General features: G+C 37.8%; 1 protein-coding gene across 7 annotated transcripts in view; it reads right to left on the reverse strand.

The window, feature by feature from the left end:
* NR1H4 (nuclear receptor subfamily 1 group H member 4) overlaps positions 1-12,333 on the reverse strand; it is a 44,350-nt gene that overhangs the window by 13,617 nt on the left and 18,400 nt on the right. For 6 of the 7 annotated variants that reach the window (XM_027666477.1, XM_027666489.1, XM_027666461.1 and 3 more), the window contains 3 exons: positions 9,352-9,714; positions 4,126-4,278; positions 347-480 (listed from right to left, as the gene is read on the reverse strand). In XM_027666477.1, the coding sequence (XP_027522278.1) occupies positions 347-480; positions 4,126-4,278; positions 9,352-9,714 (650 nt within the window). The remainder of the gene's footprint in view (positions 1-346; positions 481-4,125; positions 4,279-9,351; positions 9,715-12,333) is intronic. The other variant, XM_027666479.1, reaches the window with a different exon arrangement.

Raw genomic sequence — 12,333 nt, forward strand, 5'->3', positions numbered from 1 at the left:
TGGGTTTGTATAGTTAACTATTAGAAATAAGGAAATGTTTAGCAAATAACTAGGTAGGTTCAAGCTTTATTATCACACATCACCATATGTGATATATGCCTGACATATGTACCACAGAAAAAAAATACTGTATGGATTTTATAGATGCTTTACAGCATATATAGAGTTTTGACTGAAAATATCAGAATCACTTCTCTACTCAAGGTACTTCCTTGGCTTGATGGGGGATCAAGTTTTAACTAGTAGAGACGGCTCCAGAGAGTTTGCAATACTCTATTTTCACTATACTAGACACATTTAACAAAAACCACCAGTACTGTACAAACTATTACAAGAATTCTCTCACCCTATATATTTTAGTTGTAGATGTTACTTGTTTCACATCATGGCTGTCATTATCTTCATTGGCTGTCTGATCTGGGGGCTGCTTCACATTTTTCCGGAGCCTTTTTGATTTGCACTGTATCTCGGTTAACAGACCTAGAACAGATAATCCAACACAAAGCAATTTGATTTATATATGCCTCAGGCACTGAATAGGTACATAAGCATGCCTGTGAATGCCCTTTACACCAACAAACCCGCTTACCTGTGCAGATCATTTTCTGAACGTGTCATTATCTTTGGTCTAATGAGTCATGCTGTGTACACACTAATGAGTAGTCTAGCCCAGATGGAGCTCATCTGCAGAGCAAAACAGTTGTTTATGGTGATCCAGCATCCACACAATGAGCATGTCACGGGTCTTGCTTTGGACCAGCTCTAATCTATTCTTACAGACAGAAAACCCATTAGTGATGGGAGTGTGCTGGATTATGCCTCTGGTTTAGTTTTATCAAAAAAAAAAATCTCTTCCTGTGCTCCAAGACCAGAACCAAAGTACAATAAAATAAGAGCAATTGGAAGACTGTCATCAAAAGTGTGCTCCTCATCTGCTCCTCATCTGATCCAAAACGGTAATCCAGGTGCATCTGTTTTTACACAAAAGGCACTGGATATTTTCAATAGTATTTAAGCAATGTTATATCTGTTGTGCAGAATCTTCAGACAGAAAGACCACCAAGAAGAGTGGATCCAGGGCTTTATCTACTATTGTGTCACTATACAGATAAACCAACAGCTAAATATGAAGAGTAAGAAGTAATTCAGGCTGGCAAATGTACCTTTAAAATGTATTTATTTAAAACTTTACCAGCTGGTCTTGCTATTTTGCTTTTCATTGTATTAGAGGACTGTATAAAACCCTGGCTTGATTACAGAGTTTCTCTTGCTGTAATGAAAAAAGATGTTTGCACTTGTGGTTTGGAGGGTTTGTTTGTTTGTTTGTTTGTTTTGTTCTAGACTTCATTTCAGTACCTTGAACCAGGGAGCATCCTTGAGTGGATGTCATAAAAATTATCAATTTGCTTGTGCTAACAAAAGAAAGGGACAATAGGTACCCTACACCATCTGTGGAAGACAGTCAGAAAGCACAAATGAACAAGTAAACAGCTAAGTATTCATCTAAAAATAAACCCATCAGCATGGGACTGACTTTCTTTCTTTCTTTCTTTTTTCTTTCTTTCTTTCTTTCTTTCTTTGCTTCTTTCAAGTATTCTTCCCATTCTTCATCTTTGAAAATGCAGAGCAGGAAAATATGCTCTTTCGGTGAGTATATGATGTGGAGGAAGATACCATGTAAAGAGTGAATTTCGTCGTGAATGTTTTTAATTTCCTGTTTAAGCCCTATATAAAATAAGCTACCTGAACTGCTGAGAGAAGAGGAAATTTACATGACTAAAATAAGACCTGCAAATAATACCTTGAAAGGAAGGGATAGGAACGATGGAGATAATAATTGGTATTGAGCCATGTAATTTGCGGTGCCACACAGCACCATAGATTTCTTTTTCTAAATTATTCAGTGCATCCTTTGGTAATGTTAATGGGCTTGTGCTTTTTTCCACCAGCTTAGGGTCTGGTCTACTGCCTTCTTAGGGAAAATTGGCTTTACATTTGCCTCAAGCATTAAGACAAATTTTTCTCATGCTTCCTGCTACTGAGTATTACCTTGACATTACCTTGACATTATTCTGGCTCCATTTAAGTCAGTTGAAAAACTCATGTGTGAGACAGGACTTTACTTTTTACCTCAGAGATATCTAGGTTTCAATGGATATTAAATTCCAGGAAGAGTTGCAGAACCAGAGTCTTCCCTAGGTAGACATTTCACCCAAATATTTGCAGTTTAGACCAAAATGACAGCAAATTACTGAAACTGATGGGTAGTAATTTTAGTCTGTCTGTACTTTGTGTATAGAGGGCAGGAGTAGGATTGTTGAGTAGCCATGCCATAAATATTTATAATACTCTGCCTCCTTGTTCAGAGGGGAAAAAGAACCCACAGAACCTGCAATTACAGTCCTACAAAATGCTCAACTGAAACAAAGTTCAAGGTAACCTTTTATTTCCTAGTCATATTTTTTCACATAAATGCTCTATACTACTAGAAGTTACATGTTATACTGTCCTGTATTGCCTTGAACTAAAAGCAATTATACAGCACACTCCTACTTAAAAGCCAATAAATAGTGCCTTGCCAAACATCCTCATTGCAGTGCATTAGAGCACACTTATGGTTAAGTCATGAGCAACACGAGATACCCCACGTTTCCATTGCAGAGAGAGAGTCAGATAGCAGTGGCACTCACTGGCTTTTATTTCACATATGCCAGTTTGTGAAAATGATAGACCAGTATAAAAGTTTCATGTGGTCCCAGTCAGTATTATTTACGCTGACCTGGTTTTTTTCAGCAATGGGTTGTTTCTTTTGTCACGCTGAGTGAATCAAGCTATTTCAAACCCTCAGAATTTTGGAACAATGGATCAGAGATTAGGTCCACAGGGGAGTTATTTTCCTCTGACACTGCAGGACACATTGAGTTCTGTCATCACAGTGTTGTGTGCTCACATATTTATGTATTGCTCAAGAATATGTCATATCTCAGGATCTTTGCAGCCTGTTCAATTTGCAGAATGAAAGATTAATTACATTATGCTGGCAACGCCTTCCAAATATTGATGAAGCTTATTGTTTCTCACACAACCAACAGTTAATATAGCATCTTCTGATCAGATTAGAGGATAAAAATATATTAAAAATTCCAAGTAGATTAATTTCCTGTATGAACCTAAATTGATTTCACACATATGTGTATGCTAAAGTGATTGGAGCCATCAAGAAAAATAAATTGTAGTCCTATTCATGGAAGGTAGAATAGCAGATGTATACAGATTGTTTTCAGGAGCAAGCTTGGAAAAATAGTGCAGTAACTCAAAAAGGAGCTTTAATCGTGTTCAAAGTTGCACTCAAATATCCCTGTCATTCTCTGTTATCCAGTTTGAAGCTCAATAAAGTTTATAAACTGTTCATCTGAATAGAATATTTACTTTAATATGAAACATTATTAAAATCCATCAGGTTCATTTCTGGAGACAATTCTACCTATGTGCCTATATGCAAAGTAGGAAAATCTGTAGTGCCATAAGAAAAGCTAATGAGACTATAAAAAAGGGCTAGCCCTTAGGAGCCTTTTCCTGATTGCTGGGTGAGGTCTGGGAACATACACTTGGCAAGTCCACAGAAACTTCCTGCTAGCAACATTCTTGCTCTTTTCTTGAAAATGGCATTGTTTGTGTGCCAAAATTTGGACTTGGCTAGCAAGAATTTGACAGGGAGAGCCCCAGAAAGAGCAGGAAATAAAAGCGCCAGGACTTTCCTGCTCTGGTTTCCCCAACACTGCAAACTCCTCACTCCTGGGAAGTCTCCCAGGAGTGAGGAGACTTGCTTACCCTGACTGCTCTTCCCTCCCACTCAAGCAGACTTGTAGCTGTCATCTAGTGCAGGATAGTCCTTCCTTCACCATTTGCTCAGCTCCTACACTCTTGCATCCCTGACTGCTAACAAAATCCCATTGCTTCTATGTGCATTTGTCTTTTTCAACAGGATTTGATGCAGAGGCATGGCATCATCTTTAATACACCTTCCACCTGCCAAATGACATATTTTATACCTTAATTATTAAAAACAGACTAATTAAGCAAATACAGTATTTGATGCACACTCTGACTATATGATGCAAATACCTGTATACATACATTCAGCCAACATGCCCATTTGCTTGCATTTCCTTAGACGGCACTCCTGGCATTTTCTTCTCATGTACATGTCCATCTCGCAGTTGCCTCCATTTTTACACTTGTATACTGCATTTTTTGTGATACTTCTTCTGAAGAATCCTGCACAACACAGCAGTGACATAGATGAAAGAAAACGCTCGAAGAAGCGAAGTCATCAAGTTGAAGAGCATCTCCATCTGCACTGGATTTTCTGAATGACACATATTCTGCCACAAGTTTCTTTCAGTGTCTGAATGACTGCTCTACTGATATTTGTATTGACAACAATATCAAAGTCATATAATTTAATAAATTAACACAATAAATCATGGCACCAAACATTCGACATTAACCCCAACTAAGGTCCTAGAATTGTGGATGTTGTAAAAATCCAGACCCAAATCTGAAACCTGCCGGTAGCAGGCTGAGCACCAGGACTAGAGTCGGAGGGTGATACCATACAAATAGGTGGTGAAAAAAAATATGAGTCTGTTAAGTCTCTCAAGATACAGGATATGCAGAAAGAGTTGAGTACCTAATCACCCTTCCCACAGTTCCTGGGAGCAACAGGAGCTCCACGTACTGGTCTGTTCACCCACCCTCAAGTTTAATAAGGAATCTGCATTGTATCGCCTATTGTGCATGTGGCCTCCTCCCCTGTTTACAAGATGTTCCAGCCTTATGCACTAAATATTGTCCACTTGATGAGTTAAGCTGTCACCTAATTCCACCTGCACAGGCAGTCTTTGTTTCCTGAATTTTTAGCATGACTCACTGTACCATCACAATCTTTTTATGTTGTTCTTCATTTAGCAGAGACTATTTAGCATCAGATACAGAGAGAATCAGTTTTCCTTTCCATATGAGGGCAGGTTTTTGAAATAAACTCATGGGAGCTTCTACTGGCACATCACTGATTTATACTGTGCTTTAAACTAGAGCCCTGTGTAAATTTACATTAACCAGAGCTATTCAAAATCTTTTGCTTTCTTATCACCACTGGCTGGTACAATAAACTCATCATTTTCCAAGTTGGCACTTTGATGCACTAAAAAAGGCACTTGATAAGACCCAAACTCCCATGTTCAAATCATAGAGAAAATTTGGATGTGAATCTGAAGGATTTGTCTGTGTATTTGCAGAATGCATACAGCTAAGTTGCCATCCCACTGAATCTAAGCAAGATAACAGACGACATGATGATTTTGCCATTGTCAGATGACAATTTCCCAAATTTGATCCATGTTCTTATAATTGCATAATCTCTTCCAAGCACCAGTGTGTAGCAACCAGTAAAACAATTCCACTATCTGGTAAAAAAAAAATCTGGCATTTCTCTGAAGCTGCAGTAATTCCTGCTTGAAATCTTTTCCATGCTGTCCATTTTATTGGCTGCTTTTCAAATAAATGCAGTTGACTGGCATCAGTCTCTTTTGAAATGCAAATTACTTAGAACCTCCAGCAGCCCCAGGCATTATTTTTATTCATCATTCACATGGTTTTAATACATTACCGTTTACTGGTCAGGGAAGAGAGAAAAAGGCCTGGATTTAAATTGTAGGTTTTTACTGTCAGTTAAAGGCAACTGCATCTGCTTTATATCATTTATAAATTCTGTTAACTTTAAATCCTGTAATTTATGACAAATTAATTAGTAGTAAATGCTGAAAAGCTCTGCACAAATATTTATGACATTCTAAGACTGACTGATGACTTTATCACTCAACCTATCCACCAGGTGTGCATTTGCTTCTTCATGGGGGAACAAAGAAAAAGAGCTTTAGTAAATGAATTTTTTAAGACATGTAAGAATGTGAAAGAAGAATGCAAAATTATGGATACAAAAGCTAGGAACCAAAAAGATTCAAGCAGTCAAATATTTTCTCTTGAAAACAAAGGTTTTGAAAATGTGAAATGATGTGAAATGAAAAGTGAAATAATTTTGTTGGCAAAAAGTAGTCTTAACTCTACTCTTGCTTCAGTTTTATTGTGAAGTGACTCTTAAATCATCTTGTTGAACAGACTTCTTCATAATTAATTTTGAAATTAAATTTTGGTATGAATGATAATTATAAATATATTATTCACTATTAATTCAAAATGAACTTAAACTGCCTGAAATACTTTATGTGGGACTATCTATAACAGGAGGAGTTTTACTAAAACTTAAAAGTAAGTCAGAAATGGCAAATGATAAACTAACAAAGGGTGAGTAACCCCAAAAGCTGAAGGTTTTTCTGGCACAGTCTAACTTTTATCTGATCTTGCCAAATTACAAAAAGCTTATGTTGGCTGGAAATGTTGAATTCATTTTGTTCTCTTAGATAGTCATGAATATGATTAATTATGGTAGAGTGGTTCCAGTGTTACTGATGCTAATTTTTTCTTATGGAAATCATGAAAGTTGAAAGAGGACAGCTGTAAAAAGCGTAGATAAAAGCTTTGGAAATATCTCTGTTTACCATCCTGATTGGTTTTAAATTTAAAAGTTTTTGAAGTTCACAATTGCTAACAAAGCACCTGCTCTGCTCTGACAGACTATCAAGACTTCTTTCGGCATTCCTTCCCTCTGCCCACAATGGTGGGTGTTAGTGAGGAGAAGATTAAAGCAGGGACCCTTCTTTGCAAGAAAAATTCTCAGTCTGTTTTGAGAGACATCGAGCAGCACAGGAGTTTGAATACTGCAAAAACTCATAATGCAAACCTGCAATGACTCACAGGGTTATAGCATAGCTTGGGTTGGAAGGAACCTTAAAGATGGGGACCTTTTCTTTCAGCAGAACTGATTCTGTGGCTTTTTTAAACAAGCACAACATTATGTCAAATTTGTTCTGTAACATCTGGAAATGGCCTTTAAAATCCAATATCGCTATGCAGGCTGAGGCTATACCAGAATGCCTTTGATACCTGTCTGTATAGGTTGTCTCAGAGATGGCCTTTACAGTAGCAGGTTTAAATATAGTGCATTGTTCCTTCTACTGTAAATGTTATATAAAATATTAATTAAATAGTTCATACATATTTGTCAATGGATGGTAATGTATTAAAAAATATATAGCAGTGTATGCTCCTGCCAATATCTTCAGACGAATATTTTCATGAGACAACAAATAAGATCTTAATATTGTTCCTTCTGCACAAGAAATAAAACCAAGAAGAATGGAAGGTGTTGCTGAATGCATTACCCAGGAAAGAATTATTATTTTTTTTAAAACTTAACATATTCATCACAGAGGATTGAATCCCATAAAAATATGTGCAAAACCTCTCCCTTTGAATAAGAGCATCCACAGCATCAATGGAGCAGAAAGGGATCAGCATGTTATTTTGGACACACATGGAGCATGAATTAACAGTCTTGTTGCCAAAAAGAAGGGCTAATCTCATACTTGGGAGTGAGACACAGACACAGGAGATAGTTCTTCTACTGCACTGATAAGAGCACAACTGAAGTACTGAGCCTAATTTTGGTCTCCGTGCTCTGAAGGTAATGTATATCCATGTGAAAAATTCCACAGATATACAGGAATGACCAGAGGTCTAGAAAACATAGTTTCTGCTTCATTTTGTCAAACAGAATTACTGTCCTCAGCATATAGTTTTACTGAATCAGCTGGTACTTTAATCACCTCTAAAGTTTATTGTAGAAACAGAATGCATTATCTTTAAATAACTCAACTTTTACTGTGTTTGATCATGGGTACTATTCTTTGTAATTGATGTTGCAGTCATGAAACAGAACAAAAACATAAAATAGATTACCCCAATAAAGCAGTAAAATTATGGTTACATAGAGTGATTCAAACTGAATCAGTAAGGAGGTGGATGCATATCTCCTTTCAGCATGGGTTTTGGTCTGGATAGTTTCCTGGTGGTTTTTAATCTCTCTCCTAGAAACATTCTTTAGAAATTTCAAAGTCTGTAATTTTAAGTCTGACAAGTTGCTAAGATATTTAATAATGAAGTTAATAAACAGTAGGAATAGCTTACTATCAGAATAAATGTATCACTACTTGGAATCTTCACATCAAAACTGAGTTTAATCTGATTTGTAATGACAGCATTCATATGAGTTAATTCAAAGTTTTTGACTTGGAGACTATTCACACAGACAGCAGAAAGAAACTAATCCCTTATTTATTGGAATTTCTGAGATAAACTGTGTGACTCTTGACTGTATTCATGTTTAGAGTGGTTGACTAGTGTGGTTTGTTGTTTCCTCACAAATGATTTTGTGATAGATAAAGCAAAAGGCCAAAATTAGTTCAAAGTCCACTGTCTGTGACAGTGAATTCCACATTAAGATCTTTTAGTGCTTCAGTAGTTTCCATGCTTTAGCCTTTATCCATAGAACAAAAATGATAATGAAATATTTATTCACGGAATAGAACGAAAAACTGGGGCATTATTTTTCTGTACCTCAGCCCTGTCACAGCATAACCATCTTCAGATTTAATAGTTGGAATAACCTTTTTTCCCCTCTCTGCTAAAATATCTGGCAATCATGTTTCCAATAACGGCAATGATTTTCTATATCACATTTATCCTGATACCAACATGTGAATACTGTTCTTCTAAGAAGCAAGATATTTGTCCTACAAATACCACCTGCTTCCTGAAGAAGCTTTCTCCCTGGAGACAGCAGCTATCCCTAGAAGAAAGTCTAGAACTAGAAATCCTCTTATTTAACAAACCTGAAGACACTGATCATATCCTTTGGGAGGTGGGGGCTGCAGTAGGGGCTGACAGCTTTCACTTCCTTTCAATGCACACTACAGGAGGCACCTGGGCTGGTTTTACAGCTATTTTCTAGGGCAGCCTGCCACTGAACTCCCAGCGGCCTCCATGGGTGTGGTTCCTTCCACAGGCAGAGAATGACATAAGCAGCCTCTGTGGACAGCAGAGCCAGGCTGCTAGGCTCCACATAGAAGTTGTTTTTCAGTTTACCAAGAGCTATTGGTGCTCAAGAGCCATAGGCTGGCATACTGTGATGTATAATCACAAGACGCTAATAAGTGGTGGAAGACACTGCCAATCTGTCTTGGGAAAAATACAGAATAGGGTACAAAATATCAAAATGTAGATCTCTAAAATGCTTAACAACTTGGATAAAATTAACAAGAAAGTAAAAAAATACTTATAAACCACTGTGCTTATTAGCTGAATTGCATTCTGTAATTGATTTCATCCTACCTTTGCATCCTTCACAAGTAAGGGCGTTGTAGTGGTACCCAGAGGCTTTGTCACCGCACACCACACAGAGCTCTTCTCCTTTCACTCTTCCCGTAGAGTGACCCAGTCTAGGTTTTTTGGCTGCAGGGATATCCATTATGTCTGTCTCCCTTGTGAAAAAGGTCTCTGAGGGTAATCTCCTGAGTTCGTACATCCCAGGGGAATACCATTCCTCATGCTGCGGAGGGTAGAAGCCTAGGTTGGCGTAATAAGGCGGTGATGAAATCTGAGGCTGAACTTGGGGAAATGGCACGCTGTTGTACTGTGCATAAGGTGATGCATCTGCCTCTTGTACTGGAGAACTCATTGGTTCTGAAAGGACACCTGGAAAATAATAATGCAAAACCAATCTCTATTACTGCTGTGAAACTGTAGTTATTAGAGAAGTTTCCACTTCCAGACATCTATCTCAAAAACCAGGCACAAACATAAAGACTGTATTATCTGAGCTCAGATTTGCTACATGAATACTCTGCAAGATGTTTTAAAAACAACTTAGTCATCCTCAGCCACTCCTCTGTCATGGGTGAAAATGTCCAGCACTGGCATTTCTATAAAAAAAATCTTGGAAGATATTGTGCAGATAATCATATAATTATTCAATTTACAAGAAAGATCAACCCACACCTCAGGAAAGCTAGCAACCCATATTAGGTCTTATAGCAGAATAGAAGAAATCCAAACAAATGCCAAAAATCCTATGTCATTGGTGAAAGCTAGATTGAGACTCGAACATCATATTAATCCTTATTTAATTCAGAATGAATACATTATGACAGAGAAAAACAGCACTAGGGAAAAAGTACAGAGGTGAGGTTCAATTAGAAGGTTAAGAACATGAAATAAACCTTCAAGAGGGTCTGAAAGATGGAAGTGAGGTTACTGTGAAGGAATAGGGAAGATATTCCTAATATAAGTGCTGAAATGCAACCTTCTCACCATCCAGCTTCCAGTGGCCAGCCAGCCTCTACAACCTGGTCCCCAGCCCCTGCAAGCCTGTGCCATTCAGTGCAGTTGTGCAGTTCTCATAGGAAGCACCTCTGTAAGCCAGCATTAATCACCTCTGAGCCAACAACAGACGTGGCAGTGGTATAAGGAGTGGCAACCTTTCCTGTAAGGACCAACACAATATCTGGAGACTACCTTAACTTTGCTCATTAAATTTCATGTTTAAAATTGCAAACAACTCAAGTCTGCTTTTTTTTTTTCTGTTCTACAGGTACAACAACATCTAGCAGTCCCTGGATGGTGTAGTTAAAATCCAAGCTCATGTCAAGCCTCTGAAAAGTGGAATTTGAAAGTTATTTGCAAACTACTTCATATTTTCTGTTGGAGAGAGCCACATCTTGCTATTTCATGAAAACTCTGACTCCATTCCTTTAATAGTTCCAAGAAGAGAGTCTGAGAAAAATAGTGCATATTTCCAGGAAGATGACCAGTCCACTTTTATTTGAGTCAACAACAGTATTTACAAGGAAATATTAGATTAATATTCATTGGTGACCATCACTTAACAGTGCTTCAGAAGAATTCCAAAAACATTTTTGCTGACATAAAATTGGTCCTGGGTAAGTATTCTTCACTTCTGAGGAATCAGAAACAATGAGAAAATGCTAACAGTTAGGAAGAGGGAACATCTGCAACGACAAAAATAACTAAAATCTATAGCAGGGGATCCTTCCCCCTCCTTTGTCTCACTTCAGTTAGTGCCAGAAACTAACCTTTTAATTTCAACTACTTTTTCACTTTCAAGGTCTCACATTTTTGACCTGCAGCCTTCTGCCCTTCCTGCTTTCACATGCTGCAAAAGCCATGCAAGTGTTTCGGATTTGTCGGGTTGCTGTCCTGCCCACAACACGTCTTTGCCAATAGCAAATGTTGAGATTCCAGTTCCAGAATAAACAGCAAGATGTATGTCAGGAAAAATGTGACAAAAACCTGAATGAGAATAATGGTTCCATATATTACGAACAATTAGTTTAACTACAGTTGCATCTGGTTGCCCCAGAAAAGGCCAGGGCCCCAAGTACTATACTGGCAGGAGCAGAGTAACAGAAGGCACTCCCCAAACCCAAGTTTATACCATTTAAACAAACAATATACACATACAGAGGGCATCTGGAACTCTATGAAAGAGCCTGGAAGGGAAGTTACACCTTCATGTATCAAATGCAAACTGTCACTGATACCTGCCAGCCACAGTGGTGACAAAAAAAGAGTAGGACAACAATGTTTTGATGTCTGGTATAGGTTTAAGGAGTGGGTGGTAGGTTTTTAATTATATTTACTTTTTGTTGAGACTGCTGCTTACTAAGACTGGTCAAGGTACTTCAGGTACAAAACTGGTGTTAATTGTGGGGTCTCTGTTTGGAAAGGAATCTGTTCACCATGGAAACCTAAGCTGTTTGTTAGCTTGTTAGGAAATTGCTTAGTTGATTGCGTTCGCTAAAGGGAAGTGGGACAATCCCAAAATGAAATTAAAGAAATTGTTCACTTTTAATTTTATGCCATCCACAGGAAACTCCACACAAGCTGTATACCAGCATCCTGAAAGAGCTGGAAGAGCTCTTGCTCTGAAAGAGCAAGAAGATAAGTCAATATTCCTTCCACATCAAAAATCTTAGGGCTGGTTAAAAAACACAGGACTGCTAAAGAAGTGTAGCACATCCTAAGACAAGACTGGGTGTTTATTTAAACCACTGTAGAACTGTTTGGGTTACACATGTATTTAGAAAAATCTTCACCATCATTAATTCTACTCTGCTTCTGAAGAAAAAAAAAATACTAGTCTTAATGCATGAAGTTAAATATGGGCAAATAAAACCCAAAAAGCCCATATCACCTTCTTCTTTCTGTATCAGACACGTAGTTAAACAATTTAGCTGAACTGAGTCCATGCCCAGAGCAATGGAAGGGAAAAGGAAGAACTGCGAGAACATGGTC

Source organism: Corapipo altera, unplaced genomic scaffold (assembly GCF_003945725.1).
Source record: "Corapipo altera isolate COAL_440 unplaced genomic scaffold, ASM394572v1 1, whole genome shotgun sequence".
Lineage (NCBI taxonomy): Eukaryota > Metazoa > Chordata > Aves > Passeriformes > Pipridae > Corapipo > Corapipo altera.